The sequence below is a fragment of the Lutra lutra genome, chromosome 6, assembly GCF_902655055.1.
Source record: "Lutra lutra chromosome 6, mLutLut1.2, whole genome shotgun sequence".
Lineage (NCBI taxonomy): Eukaryota > Metazoa > Chordata > Mammalia > Carnivora > Mustelidae > Lutra > Lutra lutra.
This window is the reverse complement of record NC_062283.1, coordinates 49,188,035-49,211,354: the sequence shown is the minus strand read 5'-3', so window position 1 is coordinate 49,211,354 and position 23,320 is coordinate 49,188,035. Positions and strand designations below refer to the sequence as shown.

General features: G+C 38.7%; 1 protein-coding gene across 4 annotated transcripts in view; it reads left to right on the top strand.

Annotated features, from left to right (window-relative positions):
• Window positions 1-1,466: 1,466 nt before the first annotated feature.
• Window positions 1,467-23,320, top strand: part of ZNF451 (zinc finger protein 451) — a 106,437-nt gene continuing 84,583 nt past the window's right edge. For 3 of the 4 annotated variants that reach the window (XM_047734661.1, XM_047734659.1, XM_047734660.1), the window contains exons 1-3: window positions 1,625-1,780; window positions 2,354-2,437; window positions 11,746-11,826. In XM_047734661.1, coding sequence (XP_047590617.1) covers window positions 1,760-1,780; window positions 2,354-2,437; window positions 11,746-11,826 — 186 coding nt within the window. In that variant the 5' untranslated portion in view covers window positions 1,625-1,759. Of the gene's footprint in view, window positions 1,781-2,353; window positions 2,438-11,745; window positions 11,827-13,315; window positions 17,235-23,320 lie in introns of those variants that run through there. The other variant, XM_047734662.1, reaches the window with a different exon arrangement.

The window sequence follows — 23,320 nt, the reverse complement described above, 5'->3', positions numbered from 1 at the left end:
TGTGGTAACTATAGACATGTCTCTAATACTCTGTTAGTGGGTTTCACAGGATTTTCTTATGAACCTACCCAACGAAAATTAGGTAGGCTCACCTACCCAAAGAAAATTACTATTATTGTATAGCTGGTTTTTCTATTTCAGCATGGCTTGGTGGTTTGACATCGTTCTGATCATATTATCTTGCATTTTTGAAAAACAGGATTTTAGTAATTTTAGCTAAACATTTTCAATGGAAATAAAAACACTCAAGAGTATAGAGTACATACCATCTCTTAACCATTTCATTTCCCAATCACTAGACATTCAAATGTTTTCCTATTTTTCTACTACAGAAAAATCTGTGATAAATAATAATTTGCATAAAAAATTTCCTACAGATTAATGTGTGTCCTTAAAAAGCTTGCAATGACGACTGAATTGAAGAGTATGAGTATTTGGGGGCTCCAGCCACACAAAGTTTGTTTTCCAAGAGTTTTACCAATTAACTCCTACCTGTAACTGGTCTCTCATTCTCAGTTTGCTCCTAGAATTCTCAAACTTAGGTGGAAAAGCAAATGAAATCATAAAGCACTTGCTGGAAATGCATGAAATACCAAGTATTAAGGAAAATTACTATAGGCATAAACACTCAAATGGTAGATTTGCATATAGACAGGCAAAAACAAGCTCATAAGATTTAAAAGAATTTTCCAGCTTAAAAGGTCCTTTTCAAAACTGTTGGTGTGGGGGGGGGGGGAAGGCCAGATCTTTTTGGTAAGACAACAGAGTGAGAAAGCCACACAGGTGAATATGAGTGAACTATTTTTATAGAGTGCTTTTTGGCTGTGAACACTGATAAAAGGTAAGCTATTTTAGTAAAGTAGTATTTGAGACTATCCTTAAACAGCACGTTATTTTCACTAGTGTAGGGCTTAGTGATAGTGAGGCCTTGGCCCAGTGTCGTCTTGGGCCCTGGACTCCCTTGCTTCGCCAGTTTTCTTCAGGACAACCGGTGACTGGCGGTCTGGTCTTCAATTTTTCTTCTCAGGTGTATTAATACATACTATCTCAGATAATGAAGCTAGGTGGGTAACATAAGGACACGTTCTATTTCTTTCCTTATCACAAAATTGAACTAAGCCTCCTCATTCCAGGCCCGCTACAAAAACAAAAACAAAAACAAAAAAAACAAAAAAAAGGAAGACGATGAGAATTTGGTCCCTATCATCCGCATTTACGGCCAAAACATACCGCTGAGCTTCGCTTCCACACCCACACAATATCCAATTCCAAATCCTCCACACAACCCCGTTCCTGCCCTTCACTATAATACAGAACCCTGGCTGCCCACGGCTCTGCAAAGCTGCAGCTGACCTCAGCCCCGTAAAACGCATGCGCCATACTTTGGAGTCCTTTTCCTCTCTTTTCCACCGAAATCGGACACTCACAGGAACAACGAGAACTACAACTCCCGGCTTCCCGCGCGGCCCGGGGAAGGCAGGCCCTGATTGAGAGACAGAGGCTCCGAGGGATAGCGGCCCAGAGCCGGTCGCTCCTCCTTTTGAAGCGGTTTCGCACCTCTTTCCGCCCGCGGCGTCGGTGGCGTCGGCGGCGTCGGCGGCGTCGGCGCTCACGCAGGGGCGGGTCACGGCGGCGCAAAGCGGTGCTGGGCGGGAAGGGAAGTCGTGGCGGCGGCGGCGGCGGCAGCGGGGACGGCAGCGACGGCGGCGGCGGCGGGGACCGCAGGAGCGGTGGTGCTGTCAGTTAGGCCGTCGGAGAAATGGGAGACCCGGGGTCGGAGGTGAGTGGGCGAGCGTCGGGCGGCGGCATTCTCAGGCGAGCCGGGAAGGGCTTTGTGTTTTGTTGAGAGTGAGGCCTGGTGCGCGGCGCCCGCCGCCGCGGCGGCCGACAGTGTCCGCGTCTCGGGCCGAGCTCGGCGTTCGGGCCTGGTGCGGGTGTGAGCGGGGAACCAGCAGTAACAATGGCCGCCCGGCCGCCCCCGGCCCTGTGCGCCGGCCACGGAGGTCCCTGTTGCCGCTGCTCGGGCCGCGAGAGCGACATTTTGAGACAGGCTCGCCCCTCGGCGGTGTGCGTGCCTCCCTCCTCCTTGAGGAGATTGGGGGAATTCGCAGGGTCTGATAAGTCGTTTTCGGCGTCCCTCCCTGTGGATGGCTCCACGTCTGCAGAGGCAGAGCCCGACTCCATCGAGTCCTGTTCTTGGTGGGATTTGCCTGCAGTTGTGCTCAGTTCGGTTTCCTCGAGAGCTTGCTGTGTGTCTTACGGAGCTCTTCCTTTTTCGTTCTTTTTGGGAAGAATCTCTTCCTCCAGGTACGTGGCTGTATGTAGATAAGCATATTCTGGCTTATTTTTATAGATGATAGAGTCTGTCCCTCCAGCTGGGCCTGAGGCATCTGAGGCAACACCGGATGAAAATGAAGATGACATTCAGTTTGTCAGTGTAAGTAGCAACGAAATTCGGGTGTTTCCTAGAATCCCAAACCTATGCGCGGTAAGCCGTTCTGTGATGCTGATACCTCGCCTGTCCGTTCGTCATTCAGCAGCTGGGTGTGGATGTCTCGCAGGTACTGGGCACTGGGGAGTATGGCACAGGATGAGGAAATTTACCGAAAGGGGTCTCTGAGCACCTGCAGGGGCCACCACAAAGACTGTGCCCGAAAGGACATGTTGCACATGGAATCACGCTTCTTATGCCTTCATTAGCGCCACTTTATACTTCCTGTGGGCAAAGTCGTGCGCTCTTAAGAGTGTGTTTGGAAGCAGGGCAAGAGTGTCCTTTGAAACACGACCTGCAGGTTAGAGGGAAGGGACAGGAGAAAGCAAGAAGGGTTGCAAGCAAAGTGGGAGCGTTCTGGAGCTTCGTAAGGCGAAGGCAGGTAGCTTGAAGACTTCTCCAACCTCTGAGATCACCACGTTACAGCATAATGCAGGAGTTGACGTTCATAATGAAGACCCTGCATCACCAGGAACACACGTGGTTTTGACTGTCTTCCCTTTGGGACAGTGGTCTCTGAGCATTAGGATGTGTAAGTGCAGATATCTGGGCCTCACACCACAGCTGCTGAATCAGAATTTGAAGGTGGGACCCAGGAATCTTCACTTTGGAACAAACAAAAGGACATGTGACTCTGAGCCATGCTTTGTAAAGCCTTGGTTTAGGGGACCTGGGGTCATGATGTATTGGGGGATGGTTTTCACCCAAAACTAAAGTTTTGCAAAGGGTCTGTTTAAAGTGGTAGCTAGCCAGAAACTTCTACAAACCAGTGATTAGTTGAGGTTTGCTGTCAAAGTTGTATAATTTTTCTTTAATAGAGTGTTGGATGTGTATTTGTGTTTATTGATTTGGGGCAGTTTGTAAAGGTGGTTATTAAATGGTATCCTCTACATACCCGAGCATTAGGGCCATTGTGGTGATCCATTGTCATATTGCAGTTTAATGGATTTCTATAGGAGTCTTTTACATGATTTGGGGGGGGGGCTTTCCTCACCATTGCCAGCGTTTACTGTGCTTTGTCCTTTTATTTCAATTCCAGTATAGTTAACATTCACTGTTATATTAGCTTCACGTGTTCTCTGTCCTCATTTTAAACTTACAAGGATTCCCGGGATGCGGGTGAATCGGATTGTATCCTTCTCCTTCTTTACTGTGGACTAAAGTATGTTGGTAATGGCATTCCATGCTCCTTAGGCAAATATTTCAGGTTTCTGAATATTGGTATATTTGGAGAATATTTATTTTTATATTTTGTGCAAATAAAGGAAGTATATACTTTCTAAACTATGGGCTTTGCTTGAGAATTACAGATAGAATTAATAAGATTTGAAAACACTTTTTTTGGTACTGGTGGAATGAAAAATTATAACTTGTGATTAACAAGCTTAGTGAGGTACTAAGCTGAAGTTTAAAATATTCTTAATTGTTTTTAAAATGTCTTTTAATTTAAATTTTATATGTAGAGGATCTATATATCTTTGCATGAAGAATAAAAAATAATACAGTCAATGTCTTGTATATTCATCTAGATCCAACATCTTCTATTTTTCCCTAGGGTTTGGCAAATAAAGGTTCAAAGTTCTGATAGTGGAAATGAAGATGTAAATTATATGTAATAAGTACAATTACAATACTAGAAGAAACCTATTAATAACATTTCTTCTACAAATTTAGTGATAACACTTAAATGATAATTAATGAAACCTTAATTCTGTTTCAAAATAAATTCAGAGACAGAGCCTTCTACTTCTTTCTGTAAGCTGATCTTATACTTGACTCCTTTGGGTAATGCTTATCCAGTAACAATAACATTGTTCTCTGCATAAGATTTCTTCAGATACAAAAATGGTATTAATGGCGTGACTTTTTGATTTACTCTGGTTTGAATTTCTTAGTTCATGCTCATTAATCTAATTTTCCCATCTTTAATCCACATGGTGGCACAGCAGTGTTTATGTGGTTTGCAAAATACAAAGTCTGGAACCAAATAGCATGCTAAAGGAAAGCAATACAGATGTGGAGGTGCAAAAATGAGTTCTTTCGTTTAAATTTTGTTGAAATGTATGTATAGAGAACCTCCCTGTTTGTAAGTGTGCTCTTTGATTTTGCAAAGTCAGTAACCTCAAATGAATATGTTACCGTAACAGAAACTTATTTAAAGATTTTGCTCTCGGGGCGCCTGGGTGGCTCAGTGGGTTAAGCCCCTGCCTTCGGCTCAGGTCATGATCCCAGGTCCTGGGTTCAGGCCCCACATCGGGCTTTCTGCTCAGCGGGGAGCCTGCTTCCTCCTCTCTCTCTGCCTGCCTCTCTGCCTACTTGTGATTTCTCTCTGTCAAATAAATAAATAAAATCTTTAAAAAAAAAAAAAAAAAAGAATAAAAACCTTTAAAAAAAAAAAAGATTTTGCTCTCATTTTCTGTTTAGTTTAGTAATATAGATATGTCTCCACCCACCCCTCGTCCCACACCCCACTAATGTAAAGTAGAAACCTTTGAAACCTATGAAATCTTTCATAAACTAAGATGGCATAAAGTGTAGTAGTAATTACCATTAATTTATATGGGAAAATTTTTAGCATTTCCAGACCAAAAAAATAACCTCTTTTAGGCTGTTTTGCTACCTTAGGACATCTTGCTAACAGTTGCACAAAATAAATCAAGATACTGTACAGGTACTTGCAGATAATTCAAAGCTGTGGCAGTGAGATGCTGAGTTTACCTCCCAGGGAAGGAGCTTGGCTGTGCTACTCTTGCTACTTAGGGTGCATGCTACCTCTATAATGGCTTGCATTGAGACAAGCACTGTGCAGTAGTTTGGCTTTTTACCTTTTTTTGTATAAGCAAAAAATCCTCTTAAGATTTCCTTTAGGGGCGCCTGGGTGGCTAAGTGGGTTAAAGCCTCTGCCTTCTGCTGGGGTCGTGATCCCAGGGTCCTGGGATCCAGCCCCACATTGGGTTCTGTGCTCGGTAGGGAGCCTGCTACCCCTAACCCCCTCCTACTTGTGATCTCTGTCTGTCAAATAAATAAAATATTTTTTTTAAAAAATTTCCTTCAGTAAGTGAAAATGGGTACTAATGTAGGTTATTTGTTAAAGTGAAGTAGTGTGAACACAAGCTTTCCGAGAGCGAGAATACTTGTCTAATTCCTTATTCAGGCACCATCTTTTTGTCTTTGAAACTGCAGATATTTTAATTTGTTCCCACAAAACTATTTTAGCTAAGAGCTGATGACATTTTCACCGTTCTACTTGAGATACAAAGGTGTGAAAACTGCTGAGGCAACCTATTGTAATCTTGGTAATAACACATGAGATTTAGGTTTCAGCCAAGGTTATTGGTATGATGTGAAATCATTGAGCATGTAGAAATAGTGAGGAAAAAGTATAATTTCATAAGTAACTTCAGAAGCACGTATGTGAATGGTAATACTTTACAGTAGAAAGGGGTCATGAGCAAAAATACCAAGGTATCTTCTGGCTGGATGTCTTGGGCCTATAGGTCAATAAATGAAAATAATGTTGCAGTTTTTGATATGCAAAGTCATGAAGCAAGTACTCTAGAAACTGCAGAGTTAATTGGAATACGTCCTACCTATAAGTGTCCATATTTCAGTGTGGGTGATAAGATAGGTGATGAAAACTGTGTAAATAGTTCTATTAGAAAGTAGTTCTTTTATAAAAGTACATGGTGCTATTAAAAAAAATAGACTTTTGGCATAAATAACATGTAGTATTTGTATTTTTTTATTTTTTTTAAAGATTTTATTTATTTATTTGACAGAGAGAAATCACAAGTAGGCAGAGAGGCAGGCAGAGAGAGAGGAGGAAGCAGGCTCCCTGCTGAGCAGAAAGCCCGATGCGGGGCTCGAACCCAGGACCTGGGATCATGACCTGAGCCAAAGGCAGCGGCTTAACCACTGAGCCACCCAGGCGCCCCTGTAGTATTTGTATTTAAAAGAGCATTTTGAAAAGAAATAAGGGAAGACATCAAATTGGGAAAGCAGAGGATTATGTGTAATTCTGGAGGATAAAAATTTTTTAAGTAGAAGAGGAAAGGGTGGGCTGGATAGTGTAGATCTTGAACTATAGACTAAATTTGAACTTAAAGTAGTCAGTTGGGAATCATTCAAAATGTTTGAACTGGGCAGGACTACAGAAGTAAATTATATCCCTAACTTCTATATATGGAAATATATTAAAAAAAAAGCACATGCATTATATTTAAGGTTTTAGGTTAGAGTTGTGCATCTATGCTCATATCCGTAGTTTTTTCTTTTAGACTGGGGTAAACTACATTTCTTGTAGACTGTGTCTTAGTGTATTGACATTATTTTCCATTTAGGCTTGACCCTCGAGCAACACAAATTTGAATTGCATGGGTCTTATATGCAGATAAGATTTTTTTACAGTACTGTAAATGTATTTTCCTTATGATTTTGTTTGGCTTTATTATAAGAATACAGTATATAATACATACAACATGCAAAATATGTGTTACTCAACTGTTTATGTTATTGATAAGGCTTCCAGTCAAGTGTAGGCTTTTAGTAGTTATATTTTGGGGGAATCAAAAGCTATATGTAGATTTACAATTCTGTGTGGTGGGAGGGAAGGTCAGAGCCCATAACCCTGATGTTCGTCAAAGGTCAACTGTAGCAGTTAATTGGTATCTGACTTTATATGAAAATCATTTTCCTGATAACAGGAATGAAAGCTTTTTGTGTCATTAAAAATTTTTTTTTTTTAAGATTTTATTTATTTATTTGACAGAGATCACAAGTAGGCAGAGAGTGAGAGATGGAGGGAAGCAGGCTCCCTGTTGAGCAGAGAGCCCATGCAGGGTCTGATCCCAGGACTCTTGAGATCATGACCTGAGCCAAAGGCAGAGGCTTAATCCACTCAGCCACCCAGGCGCCCCTAAAAAATTTTATTTAACTGAAAATATTAATTCAGCTCTGTTCCTAAATTACTTTGCTTGTACTTGTGCTCCTGGCCCTAATTGTATGGTCTTGGGGAGTATCATCCTTTGATTTTGATATTGGTACAAAAGGGATGAGAGTGATGGTTTACTGTTTGATGGATGGAGCAGCTTCAAATAAAACACCTTTAATTGCAAAACTATATGCATTTATACGTGTTAAGAACATAAGCATCATTATAAACATTTTAAGAAATCGTGTTTGACATTTATATAATTAACATTCTTTTGGGGATATTAATAAATTATTTTTTGGTTAGTGTTACGAATTATTCAGAGGTGGGTACAATAGTGAGAAGTCTCATTGAAGGAATACAGAGTATTTCTCAGAAACTTAGGTAATAAGACATTGATATATAAAAGTAGTATGTAGGGTTGCCTGGCTGGCTCAGTTAGTAGAGCATGTGACTCTTGATCTTGGGGGTGTGAGTTTGAGCCCCATGTTGGATGTAGGGATTTCTTAAAAATCTTTTTAAAAAAATTTGTTTTGTTTTGTTTTTAAAGATTTTATTTATTTGACAAAGAGCATGTAAGCAGGGGGAGCATCAGGCAGAGGGAGAGGGAGAAACAGGCTCCCTGGAGAGCCCAGTGGGGGGCTTGGCAGGACCCTGGGATCAGGACCTGAGCTGAAAGCAGACTCCTAATCAACTGAGCCACCCAGCCCCCCCCCCCCAATAGTAGTATGTATACTTTGAACTTAGCCTCAGAATTATTATGACCACACAGCCAGTTAAGTATATAGAGAATCAGGTGTACCTCACTTAGTTTTCTCATTTGTTAAGTGGAATAATAGCAACAATACACTATTTCACCTTGTAATTGGAGATTAAATGAAATAGTGTTGAAAAGTTCAGCACAGTGCCTATATAGGGCTCAGTGATAAATGTTATTAATAGTAAAATAAATGGAATACTAAAATGTTTTAGTTCTTTAAGTCATTATGGTGGAACTTTTCCCATATTCAATATGAAAATTAGCTGAAGTGTAGAGTGTTTGCTTATAAGTAATATATTCCTTTGGGATTACTTCTCTTAGCTTTTTAAATCAGCCTCTGCCTTTTCGGTGGTCTCAAATACGTGTTGTCATCTTTTACCACTCTTTCACTTATAACTTCACAAGTATTGTTGAGTGAATAAGTATTTTAAATACTCTTCCGCTTTTTCTCATTTTTGAATTTTCTGTCTTGATTCTTTTTATTCTTTTAATTAGTGTGAATCATATAAAGCTACTGTTCTTCTGCAGTTCAGAAATGGTTGGTTGCATATGGTCTAGTGGTCTAATGGTTCACCCCTATAGTAAGTTTCTAATAGTCTTCTGTCATCATTCCCTGTTCTTATCTTTTCTACTATTTCTTTTCTTTCTTTTTTTTTTTTTTAAAGATTTTATTTATTTATTTGACAGAGAGAGATCACAGTAGACAGAGGCAGGCAGAGAGAGAGAGAGAGGGAAGCAGGCTCCCTGCTGAGCAGAGAGCCCGATGCGGGACTTGATCCCAGGACCCTGAGATCATGACCTGAGCTGAAGGTAGTGGCTTAACCCACTGAGCCACCCAGGCGCCCTCCTTTCTACTATTCCTGCAGCTATTTTTAAAGCCCATTTGTGACCGTTTTCCTTATTCTGTTTTCTTTTGTTTTTTTCAAGGGGGGGGTTTTCTCGTTTGTTTATTATTTCCCATTCTTTTTGTTTTGTATTCTGTTACCTTTTTTCTCCCTTTTCCCCTATCTCTTCATGGAAGCTTTCTCTGCTTCTGTCTCTGTGTATTTCTGATAACCTGGAGACTTTCTTGATGTACTGTTCTATGGACATAATAAGAGTTTCAAACGCACATTTCTTTTTTTTTTTTTTTTTAAGATTTTATTTATTTATTTGACAGAGATCACGAGTAGGCAGAGAGGCAGGCAGAGAGAGGGGGAAGCAGGCTCCCCACCTAGCCGAGAGCCTGATGCAGGGCTCCATCCCAGGATCCTGGGATCATGACCTGAGCCGAAGGCAGAGGCTTTAACCCACTGAGCCACCCAGGTACCCCTCAAATGCACATTTCTTGAAGAGACGAAAACTAAAGGTGATTTATGAACAGGAGAAGCTACCATATTTTTTTTTTTTTAAGATTTTATTTATTTATTTGACAGAGAGAAATCACAAGTAAGCAGAGAGGCAGGCAGAGAGAGAGGAGGAAGCAGGCTCCCCGCCGAGCAGAAAGCCCGACGCGGGGCTCGAACCCAGGACCTGGGATCATGACCCGAGCCGAAGGCAGCGGCTTAACCCACTGAGCCACCCAGGCGCCCCTAAGCTACCATATTTTTATTTCTTCCACTTTCTTTTTGGATTGAATGTATGATATTGACCATAGCTCTGGTTGATTTTAGTCTTAAAGTAGGTAATTGATCTCTGTTGACCATAATTGGAAAATACTCTGTCCCTGTTTTCCCCTTCTTTTAAACTTCCATTTTTACAGCTCAGGTGAAAATCTTAATTGTTCATTACATGATTCCTGCCCAGGAGTTCTGCTCTCTGGTTTTATCCTAGTGGCTTGATAAAACCTGTCCTAAAGGATAGCAGTTTTCTGCTTGGGGAGAAGTTGTAGCCTAAGAGAGAAACAAGTTATCTTTGAGACTGGATGCCTCTTCTCAGGAAGAGGATCTTTAACTAGATCTTAGCTTTTGTTTCCTGACTGTAGTCTTTTTCTGCTAGTTTTTACACTGTTTGCCAACAGTCAGCTTTCTGCATCTTAAGAAATCTTTCCCTTAGCTGACTTCGCCTCCTGTGTTCCTTACTCTTGTTCATAACATACTAGATTTTTAAAAAGAATATTCTTGACTCATGGCCTTTACTGTCTCTCTTTCTTTTTCTTTTTTAACATTTTATTTTTAGTAATCTCTGCACACAGTGTGGGGCCGGAACTCACAACCCTAAGATGAGGTTGCATGCTCTGCCGGCTGAGCCAGCCAGGTGCCCCTATTGCTTCATTTTCTACTTAATTTTTTAGAGCCTTGCTTCTGTATGCTTGCTACTTTATTAAAAGTTGCTCTCAGGTGTTTTTTAAAAATCTTGTTGTCAAATTCAGTGGCAGTTTTTTTGATTGTCAGCATTTTGAGCCACATTAGCATTGAAAACTTTTTGTTGAGGTTTTCTCTAGCTGCTTTGAATTTATGTATTCCTGATTCTTCTCTAATCCCTGATTTCCTGCTTAGCGGTTCTTCCTGAGTCCTAAATTCTGTATTTTCTCAAGAACCTTCTTCAATCTCTTTTTTCTCCTCCTTGCTTTCTTTGTTGGCTCTATCACAGTTTCAGTTTAGTCTTTAGTCCCAAATCTGTTTATCTGGCTGTGTTCATACATCCAGATTATAGCCCTGGATTCCCAGCTATCTGCCAAGTTACCTTTGTGTACCACTGTTACATCAACCCATTATGTCTAAAAGAATGTCAGCATCCCATTTCTGTATTCCAGATTATTCTGATGGCATTAGTATCCTTCTAGTTCCCAGGTTTGAAACTTTAAGGACTTAATTAATTCCTTGTTATTGTTGGGGTTTTGTTTTATTTGGCGAGGGGGCTGTTTTTCATAGCCAGTCTTTTTTTTTTTTTTTTTTTAATACCCATGTATTCTCTTGAGTGTGTACCACAACACTATTCTCTTTGCCATTATTTTAGTTTTGTGTTATTGGATTGATTAATCATCCTGCTTTCCCCACTCTCCATACTTGTCTGTGTGATTAATCTATTTAAAGCACAGCTCTCATGTTTTTCCTATCTGTGTTTTTATTCCCTTTTGCTTGTAGAATAAAATCTGGGCATTTTTAGACCAAGCATTCAAGGCTTAGTCTGTGATGCAGTCAGTATGGTTGGAAACAGGATGAAGAATCAGGTTTGATGTTTGACTATAGGAGTGAGAGATAAAGCTGAGCTGTTAGTCAAAGAACTGCATGTTTTTGAGCTTGGTTATCTAACAGATAATTAATACTCATCCCATCTAAAAAGCATTGAATCATACTGTCTGCTATTTGTATCCTTGTAGCAGTGTTCCTTTATTATTATTTAATCCTTTCCTCAAAGGATCACCGTTGTCCTAATATTCTACCAAGGTTTTAAACTCTCAGATCTTACTGTTTCTTATTTGTGTATCTGAATATTTTTCTGTGTTCTGATTACTTTCTCCAACCGTAGACTTCTTGTTTGGAGGAATTTTTGCCAATCCCAAGAAAAAAGTGATTGTTTTGAACGACCAGTTTAGTTTGAATAACTGTACATGACTTGTCAATTTGCTCAATTCTTTCATAGGAAGGACCATTAAGACCTGTTCTTGAATACATTGATCTGGTCAGCAGTGATGATGAAGAGCCTAGCACCTCTCATAGTGATGTAAGTACATTATATTTGATTTGCATTTCTTTCACTTCTGTCATTTAAGAGGCATTGTCTAAAGAGCGTTATCAAGTCAATGATGGTTGTTTTTAGGATCTATAGTACTTTAGAGAATGGCCCGTTTCTGTAGAGTGAACCACAAAAGGTGTCCATTGAGTCCTTGGCCCAAAATATCTCCTACTTCCAGTTTTGTTTCTTTTCTTTCAGTGAGGATGTGAAAGGATAACACAACACAGGAAAGTTCTAAGCCTTGAAGATGGTATCTGATAAAAGGAAAATGGAATAAAAACAGCAAGCTTTTTGGCTCCTTGTGCCCTTCTCCCCTTCTCCTTTCCCATCTCTCCTCAAGTGCCATGTATAACTGGATTCTTTTCTTCCAGAACCACGTGGCCACAGAAAGTTTGTTTTACATTGGAAGGAAGGCTATGTGAAGACCTTTTAGGAAATGGAATGTGGGAAAGGGTTTAGGTGGCATGGTACTTCAGTCGTCACTCCTTTTAACCTCATCTATCACTCACATATTTAGAGTTTTTGTCTCTTACCTGTGATTTTTTGGTTGTGGGTTTGACCCTTAAACCAATATTTCCCTTACTCTGAGAATCAAACTAGCTGAGCCCTTTGTAGCAATCTTGTCTTTCATTTGTCTTAGCCCAAATTTCTATTAATGGGCTATTTTCTTGATGGGTTAGAGAACTCCTGGCTCTTCTCAACATGGCCAGAAAACTTTCTCTATGATACAGGGGATTGAGACTTGGACGTGGAATCAATATATGTAGGTTTTAATCTGAGCTTTGCTCCTTATTAATTCTGTGATTTTGGATAAATTAAGAAACCTTTAACCTTAGTTTCTTTATCAAATAAGGGTAATACCTACCTCACAGGGTTGTTGTGAGGACAAAATGAGGTAACACATATGTAAATAAGCTCCTGGAAACTACAAACAATAAAGTAGGACTATGCAACTGGGAAGTTTTGTTATTCTTGGAGAGTGAACAGGAGAAAATTTTAAAGGGGCTTAAAAGTGACTCTGCAATGGGAACTTTTAGAAATATTTTTTGTTCTCAGTGGAACTTGAGTTCTCTGTTTTTTAGCTTTTACTTGTTGGCTTACATACATTGAATGGGATTTTTTTAAAAAGATTGTTAATCAACAATAGTCTCACCACCTCTTCTTATTCTAGCATGAGACCAAGCAGCAGGCCAGGATGGCACCACTTGAACTGGGCTTGTTTTCACTTTTTTTTTTTCGTAGACAGAGTGCCACATTAATAGCCATAGTTGGTATTAGGTTTTTGTGTAGAAACCTTGTGGATTTGACTTCTCTGATCCCCTTGCTGATCTGTAGTGGATTGCATCTTTCATTGTTGTTATAATAATTTTAAAAATTGAGTTCTACTTACTGGACATGCATCTCTGCACTTGAAAGTTAACATATTAAAAGCATTTTTTTTTCTTCCTTGGTTTTCTTGTTCATGTGGATAACCCAGAGAATGCCTGAGTCTAAGGTGCCATCCTCTGAGAATCATCGCCCAGAAATGTGCTCTAGCTGCAGTGTTCCTCTTCCCATTGGAGACAGCAGCTCCTCCTCTGGGAGTTGTACCAGCAGTCCACAAAGGATAGTTTCTCAACCTTCTTCTGTTGAGAACCCATTGGAGAACCAGAAAAATGATCAAAATAATTCAGATATTAAGATCTCTGAGACAGAGACATTTAAACCATCACAAAATTTTCAGACTCTGCCTTCATCTCCAGTTCTGGTCCCCCAAGAATCTTTGGCCTCTTCAGAGGTCAAGGAGGATTTACCTATAGAGTCTTCTTCAGCTTCACAGCATGGACAGGATGCCATCCTTTATCTTCAGACACAAGTGGCTGAGATGTCCCGAGTGATACGTGATTTGCAGTCTAGGAGCTGTTTTAGATTTCATCATTCTAGGCCAAGTGAGAACTCCTCAGTGCCATGGGACATCTCCACCTCTAAGGATGAAAATTTATCCACAGTTGATGAAGAAACTGACTGCAAATCCCCCTCAGCTGATGACAAAGGGCAGCCAACTGACCCCAGTCAGTCTAGTTTCACAGGTCTTTTGAAAAGAATGGAACAGAGAGGTGTTATAAAGAGAGTAACATTACAATCTGAAGCAGAATCATGTGAAGGGAAACCTGATTGTGTGACCTCTAAGAAACGTTTGGTTCCTCCATTACATCCTCTTCTGAGAATTGCCACCACTGAGGTTTTTAAAGACCCTGCTGATTGCCATCCTTCTTCCTTCATGGGGCACAGGGTATATCCTGTGGCCAAGGATACCTCTCCTTTCCAACCAAATCCACCAGCTGAGGGCCCTATTGTAGAAGCATTAGAGCACAGCAAAAGAGGAAGCACAACATCTCCTCTAGATTCTACCTCAAAAGAAATGGAGGTCATGGGTTGTAGATTCTACCATGCTGCTTCCATTGCAGCCCGAGCTGCTAGCTACATGGCCTATATGACTCAATATCAGCGTAAACTCTGGGAAGATATGGAGGATCTGGTTCATGACCCAGAGTTTGATCGTGGAAAAGCAAGATGTATAATATCTGATGGTATGGATGCCGGACTTTGGCAGCTTTGTACTACTAGAGACATAATGGATTCCGTAGTCAGAGTTATGGCAATGGCAATAGACTACAGAAGACAAGCCTGGCTCCGACTTACATCTCTCACTAAGAAAACCCAGGAGAAGATCTCACACTTGCCCTTTGATGGTACTTCCCTCTTTGGACAAGATGTGAATGCTGTTGTTGCAGAAGAAAACAGTATTAAAGAAAATGACTATAGAGACCACAACAAATACTATAACCAACATCGATACTTTTACAGTCATGATCAGAAAGCACATTATCACAATAGAGGATATTCCAAAGGAGATTGGTACAAACCTCGCAACCATCCTTATAGATACAGAAAAAAGGGAGAATCTCCAGAACGCCACGGGTACAAGAATTAATAGCCTGTTTGTGTTCAGCAGCATAGTCATCCAAGATCCTATTTTACCTGCTACTCCCACTCATACAGGTAGGAGGTCACGTCAGAAACTGATGCATGTCTGGAATTATCACAGCTAACATTTAAATTCTAGACTTTTCAAATGGAATATATAATAAAGACTCATGTCTTACTGGCCAAGTGAGCAATAGAGACTTTCACCTACGTAGGGTTGGACAAAGGTTTACCTATTATTTCTGGTCCAAAATAAGTTCAGATGAGGGTACTCAGGAATCTGAATCCTCTTGTGAGTAAAGAAAAATATAAAGATCTGTTCCTCAGGAAAATCCTACTGATAAACTGAGGACTAGCTGATTTGGGGTCTGGAAATAACCTACTGTTAGATCCTTAATTTTAGGTCATCAATGCTTCCTTGTTCAGGCTTCAGCTTGTCAGATCTTCACAAAATGACAATTCAGTTTTACTGTGTTTATGTCAGGATGATCAATTTACCAAGAGTCCATACTACTCTCAAGCTCTCTCAGACTTCAGAATCAATCATGAAGTTGTATGTCAAGAACTGGAATACAAATCAAATTTTGCCAAATCCAGTTCGTTTCAGTGGAATGGCTAGATGTTACAGGTCTACTGTGGACACCAACTGGAAAAAGACTTTCCTGCCTGTAACATCTCTAGAAATTTTCACAGTAACTATCTTTATCGAGACTGATGGCTGCCGTGTCATTACCATTCAGAGCTACATGTGAGAGAATTCTTTATCATCACACCTAAGTCTCTGACCTGGCAAGCTCTCAAATATAAAGAAGATGTGAGACCGAGGCATGGTGTTCTCTCAAGATATTCTGGGCTTTTCAGCAAGATGACCTTAAACAAAGCTACCTTCTAAATAGTTGACTTTCTTGAGCTTGATAATCCATCACAAAAAAGATACATACATTAGTGTCCTGGATATAAAGGATGTTATACCGTCCAGGCATGCAAATCTGAACTCTTTTAAGAGAATTCCAAACATGCCTGACAATCTGGTCCTCTTATTGCAATAAAGAGGGATGCCATCAAACTAGATGATACTAAGAATCCTTAAGTGTTCAGTATTACTGTGGATGTCGTAAAGAGAACATCTCACACAGCTCTGTTTCTGGATATTTATTTAAATGATGATATCCATTAGAGATTTCTTAAAGTCTGAAATCAAGACTTCAATGACATGTTCTTCGTTTACTGGTCCCTTAATCTAGTCGGACTCATCAGTAGAGACGACTATCTTTTTGCTCCCAGTTGGTTCCATTAATAGTTCTTCACAGTTCTGGAACTGGCAGCAGATACCTCAATTGTATATCTCACAGTATCTTTTTAAAATCTCAAGGCAGTGGCTGTGCAGTATATCAACCCTTAGATCCTCGATTTTGCAGCATGACTTCAGAAATGGAGAAAGTGTCAAGTTTGAGGGGTCTGAATACATCACCTAGTATTATTTGCTTAGCAGCCAAAAAAATTTTTTTATCAACAGATATAAAATTTTGTAACTTGGTTTGTCATACATCTGCATTTATTTCATCTGCTTGATCAAAATATTTTGATTCTACTGTTAATGGAATATAACACTGTTTTAGGATTCATGTGGTTTCTATTTCTTGCCATAGTTCTTATGCAAGTGGTGATTGACATTTCCCTAGTGCCCCACTTTTTGATGGTTGAAGCTCATTCCCCTTCCACTGTAACTATTTTCAGCACCCTTTTTACTATTTTCTTCCTCTCCCTATTTGTGCTAGAGGTTGAAGATGTAAACATACCTACTTAGAAGAAGCTATTTTATTTTGTCAGTAATTTCAGAGTACTATGTTGGTCCTATTTGTAAATTAAGCCTAAAAAACAGGCTTGATATAGGATATCATCTTGCAAACATTTACCTTTATTTTTGTATATTTTCCAGTGTTTTACTTCTACCTTTTTTAGGTCCATGCCAGTGATGTAGAAACTCTTTCATATTAAACTCCAGAAGATTATTGATTAACTACCTGTAAAGAAACAAGGGTCTAAAAAAATCATTTAGATTTTTATAGTTGACAATATATATTGTATCTGTCAGGCAGTCTCATGTGCCCTTGACATGGCACTGTAGTTTCTTTTATGAAAAGACTAGTCACAGATGAACTACTAGAGAGAGACCTTGGAACTGCTCTATGTGGCTGCACAGTTATACCCAGTTAGCTAAGGCTACTTTAGACTGTTCCCACTTTTCCATTTCTCCCCTTTCTTTCCCTGAATTAGATACTGGGGTTACAAATGTGATGATTTTTGAGGTACTCTTATTTTCCAAAATCCAAACCAAAATGATGCTTGAAGACATAATTCTTTGAAACTACTTTGGCATTTCCACTTAATATGCTCCTCCTTTTAGATTTTTTTGTTTTTAATTGTGGTCAGAAAAAACAAAATTCACCACCTTAAACATTTTTAAGTGTACGGTTCACTAGTATAAGCTGTATTTACATTGTATAGCTCCTCCTTAAATATTTATAAAACAGCATTGCTCTTCTCTTCCTCTTGTGTTATTTGTGTTACTCAGTGTTAAAGTAACATTACTTTACTATTCTCTGATTGATAAACTCAAGCATCTCCAGAGAATTTTTCTAAAAGTGGAGAGGTATTGAGGAATCATCAAATTGTTGATCCGTAGATAACTTCTGAAGGGGATTTGTCAGTTCAGTCGGGACTGTCAGAATGCGGTAGAATGGGAACAGCTTTTAGCTATAGATTAATCAGTCTCTTGATTGCAGAAGAAACATTCTTAACCTGTTTGTTTACTTTAAAATCTTTCTCTGGCATACTTGAATGGTGGTGGTGTTATAAAACTAAAAATGGGGCCCTGATGTAGGGAGACAACCCCAAAAGCATATGGAACTCAAAATTACATAAGTTTTCATATTGTGCCTGCCACAGAATTCTCCATTGGGCAAACCTTAGATGTTTAAATATCTCTAGATTTTCTGGGACGCTTTGGGATAATTGCAAATTTAATGATTTGATATTCTCAGTGGGGATGCGTCTAATGATCCTTTTTCTTCAAAGTGTTATTTCTCCACTAGACATAAAATATATGTGAAGACTATGATTTCTTGCAGTTTCTGTGTACAGAGAAATTGTTTCCATTTGTTATATGAAGTGCCTTTTTAAATTTCACCCTATTGTTTAAAACTTAACATTTTGATGTCTTGCATATGTTGCTTATATTTATGAGTTCTGTATAGTGATTTTTTTAATCTTGTAGTTTATTCATCATCTGTACAATTGCACTATCTAAATGTACTCTCCTTCTGAATGTTAATTTTTCTTTATAGCACTGTCAATCCATTTCAGAAGGTTGTAGAGTATGACCCTCCCCCTTTATTTAAATAACTTCACAGTAGTTCTTTTTAGTTATTAGGGATTGGCTCAGTTTCTGAGCATTAAGGCAGCTTTGTTTTCTATCTGCAGGTTCTAGGTTTTCTGATTGAGTCATTTGTCTCAGACTGACCTTGTTCTAAGCCATGGTAGCACAACTTATATTTGATAAGTGGATGTGTTTACTTGGTAAGAAGAAACAAGGACATTAGGAAAAGCAGTAAATTTGCTGACACTTTATCTTTTCTTTTTAGTGACAGCTTCCTTATTAGTGTAATTGCATTTAAACTTTTTTTTTTTTTAACTGCGTGGCAGCTTCTTTGTAATTCCATTTTGATTACTTGGCCCTTAAAATGACATTTTGAGGGGAACATAAACTCTTTTGGGATACTTGGATACTATTTAGTATATTACGTTAGTACTATACTAATAATTTCCTGAATGATACCTAAGTGACCTGATTGATAATGTCCTTAAGGGCCCAGTAGTACATCAGGATAACCTCTCAGGTACTAAAAATGAGGAGGTTGGAACAGACACAATCCAGAATCCCTTCTAGCTACAAAACTGGATAGAGTTAAATGCCATGGATGAACAGAGTTAAATGCCACATTCACTGTTGAGGATATAATTTATTGGGATTCTGATGAAGGTTAGAAATTATGGACTAGATCTTTGTAGAAATAGTTTAAAAATGCAATAACTGAAAACTTTTTTTTTTTTAATGTGAGACATATTTGCCCAGACTTGCACTGTTTTAGGTTTCCTTGTCTTTTGAAATTTACCATTCTTAATGTTAGTGGCTAGTCCAGTAATTGATTGTGATATATGCATGTCATTTCAGTTGGCCAGGTCCATTCTATATAGTTATTTTGTGGATACAGAAACCAATCAATTCTTCTTTCACTTAAGAAAATATACAGGTGGAAGTTATTATTTACTGATGATGATCATTATTGAATGCAAATCTTTTAGTTATTTTCCAAAAATAATGAGTTTTGTAAGCCATTAAAATATTCTTTTAAGGAATTTCCCTTCCTCGATGAATGATGAGAATATTGTTGTTGTTGTTGTTGTTTTTTTAAAGATTATTTATTTATTTGACAGACAGAAATCACAAGTAGGCAGAGAGGCAGACAGAGAGAGAGGAGGAAGCAGGCTCCCTGGCAAGCAGAGAGCCGGGATGCGGGACTCGATTCCAGGACCCTGGGGATCAGGACCTGAGCCAAAGGCAGAGGCTCAACCCCCTGAGCCACCAGGCGCCCCAAGAATATTGTTTTATTAAATCTTTTTTCTCCTGTTGATTAGTGGGATAATATTTTTATACTACTTTGTGTTTCATTTGCTTGACTTTATAGTAATGAAACTTTTTTATAGTATGTTTGGTACCATTGAGATATCTTTTAGTGGAAATTATGTTTGCTTCTGGTGGGATGTATCTGGAAGTGATCACAGTCCAACCGTTTCCTTTTGATGTTATATTAGTTACTTCATTCTTTACATTGATCTTTTCTTCCCCTTAATGTAACACCTCTTTCTAGAAGGATGTCTGATCTTCCCTTAGTATCTTTGATGTAGATTATATTTTTTATTCTACCAGTAAATACTAGCCAGGATTTTGATGTGGCTTTGTATTTGTGTATTTAAATACAAATGCCTTCAGAATTATTGTAAGAGATTTTCTAGTTTTCTCTTTTGTCCTTTTTTTAAAAAAGCAGCCAGTTCAGTCTCTGGAACTATTATTTCCTGGCTATTGAACTTCAGTCAGTTTTTAATGCTTTCTTATTTAATGGTAGTCTTATTTTTCTCATTTTGCATAGTTTCACACAAATGTATTACTACATATGGTTTACGGTTAATTGCATCTTCTCATAAAAATTCTAAGCCCATCACCATGAAGTTATAGAATAGCTCTGACATAAACTGTATCTTAAAATTAACCAGTTTTCTCTAAGTCTTAAGGGCTTTACCTATTTTATTGAGATAACTGTCTATTTCAAATGATCTCTCGGATTTTCTGATGCCTTGTTAAGAATTCAACAAGAATTCTCAGGTTGTCTGTACTTTATTTTCTTTTAGGACTCTGGAGATCTCTCAACTTGTATTGAGTTTTCTAATATTTCTAAGTATATTCCTTGGTAGCAGTGAAAGTAAATGCTTTATATCTAGTTGTATTTTAAACTCTCCTTTGATCATAAATGCTTCAAATGTTATGAATTCTGTTAGTAGTCTCTTTATAAGACCTATATTCATACGCTTTATTTCCTGTCAGCTATGTATCCTATGCCTTCTCTTTTCTCTCATTGCCTGTAAGAGTAGCTCTGTCATGTTATTCAATTTTGAGCACTACAATTAGACCTTTTGTCAACTCACATTTTTATCTGTGATAGCTATGTTTCGCACTACTTAGTGTGCATTTAACACTAGTACCCTACGTTTGTGGTTCCTTTATTTGTACCACTTTTAGTTACTAGGGCAACATGATGTGGGTGATTGGGGGGAAGCATTTTCCAAGTCACTTGAACAGTCTCAAATTTTCAGTTCCATTTCTTTTTTAACATATTTAATTACATTAAACATCCTGCCGTTAGGTGTGAAACCCTTTTTTCCTTGGTTCAAGTATAGTCAGTGTTTAACTAGCCTCATTTAGATTCTTAGCAAGAGTTGCATGCAAGTTGGTCTTTGTCTAATGCCTTATAACAACCCCTGTTTACTTTTAGCAAGAATATATTTTGAGATCTTGGAAGCACCTTTATAGTCTTGGGCCTAAGGGTTGTCTTCCTGCCTGGCAAGCAAGTGGAGGACAGAGTTTTCATTTATAGAGCTCACATTTACTACACTGTGTGCTAAAATTTACAAGTTACTCTTGAGGAAGAAATTCACCCTTATTTTGCAGAAGAAAAAATGAAACATTAAGCATATTGCTCAAATGGTGGAGCCTAGCTTTTGAATATTAACTATTCCTCCACAGTCTCAGTTTAGCATTTTACTAGGCTGCCTCTTCATATTTTTCAAGGCTCAATTCAAGTCTTAACTTCTCTGACAAGCTAATTTGACCTATACTAATCTTTTTCTTCCCTAAATTTTGTGTTTATGGCTATATTCTTATTCCTCAGTACTTGATGTCTTACATTAACTAATTCTTGGTCATTTCGCTTGTCAGATCAGAAACTCTTGTTTTCCCCTTGAGATTTCACTGTGTGGGACTAAGACAGTTCTTATGTATGGTCATGGACTTGTTTCACATATTCTGTTCTTTTTCAGCAGTAATCATTTTAGTCAATTTTTGCTTGTTTTTTTCTTTTTCTTCTACCTTTTTTTGTTACACCGTTTTGTTTCAGATACACGCTTAAGGTTTTTTTTTCCAGATTCTTTAGGATACTGGGTAGGAAGGAAGGTGGTATGGTGCAGAGCACATGGTATTTAAATTCTAAGACCTTGATCTGAGTATTAGCAAGTCACTACTTTCTGAGCCTCAGTTTTCCTATTCTCAAATGAGGTAAGCCTGGGAATACTTTGAAATTTCAAAAGCCCAGTACAGGTTTCTTTTCTTTCATAGTGTGCTTTTTCTACACACATAGATATATTATAACTGTGGAATGGTATTGGATATAAATACAGATACATTTTAATATGTGTATTTAATAGCATGTAGTAGGTTCATGTCATCAGATCATGTTCCCTTTGTTTACAGTTTTTAAGGCTCAACTGTTAAGCTATATTACAAGCTCATCAATGGATTAAGTCATTGAAAGATGTATTTAAAATAAAATAGTCTCTTTTCTCAAGTGCAGGCTAACAAATGCTCATTATAAACAGTAAGGAAATAAAGAGAATGTAGAATGAAGAGCTAGGTTATGTAGGAATGTGTATATGATTTTTGATGGATCCTGTTTTGTCACTTTGTGTCTATGTTGGCAACAATCTTCTATCATAGTTTTCAGTACCTATGTACAGGCAGGCACTGAGGAAGGTGTGGAGGAACCTGGAGTTAATAAAAGATGGTATATTCTCTTAGAGAAAGAAATACCAATACAATGTAACTGTTCTGTTTAGAGGAATGCCTGCAGTGAAGTTGGAACAAAACAGAGGGCCATTCTAGAGGGATCAGGGAAGATTTTCTTAGCAAATACTTGAGCTGAGGCTTGCAACATGATTGAAGAGCTAGTTGGACCAGAAGGGTATCAGGAGCCAGGCATTTAGATGACTCAGTGCATACAAAAGCATGGGGAACGTTGTGTCTGGTTTCAGAATTGTAAGGAACAGACTTTATGGGGGACAGTTGGTAGATATTAAGTTGAAGAAAGAGGATTAATTACCCACCAAAATGTATTGGTTCCTATCTATTCAAAATGTACCAAGTTTGTGTAGATGTTATGTGTAAGGTCATAGAAGTAGTCTGTCCAGAGTTCGCTTTGTACCATAGTCCCCTGTGGTCAGCTAGAGCAATTCTTTTTCTTCCCTGAGCTGAGCCAAAGGAAGGCTTTTCAGTCAGTGTACCTCTAGTCCCAGAGACAGCTCAAGCAGTGAAAAAGAACTGAGACACTAATAGAGAACAACTTTGAAGATGAACAGGATGATGGCACTGAAGTGGACTGTGACAAAACCATTATGGGTATACAGTTGCATACTTCAGGACCTCCTATTGACATTGTGTTCTCAGTGTAGCTAAATGTGGTTCATTTCCCTGTACATTGGGTTACAGATAATTTGAGGGTAGACTTGGGGGAAATGAAGATATTTCTAAAAATGTTGCTTCATTGGAGTTTGGAGATGTTGTATTGAAGAAAGACCTGTGAACCTTGTGCCAGTGGTATCTCCAGCAGCACTCAAAACACATTTTGTCAATTTCCTGTTTGTTTTCCCTGTGGAGTTTAGTTTCTTTTTTTGGTTTTGTTGCCACTTTCACCTTTCTCTTTTCTTTTCATAATTCATTCCTTTTTCTTGCTGTGCCAGAGTTATAGCAGTGGCACTCAGGGTTAAATTGCAGCTCCCCTTGCAACTTCAGAGATACTTAAAAATTCTCAAGTTCCAGATGTGGTTTTGTTCTGTTGTGGTTTTGGTTTTTTTATGGTCCTGTACTGAAGGAGAATCAAAGTCATTCTTCCTAGGAGGGGATTTTTAT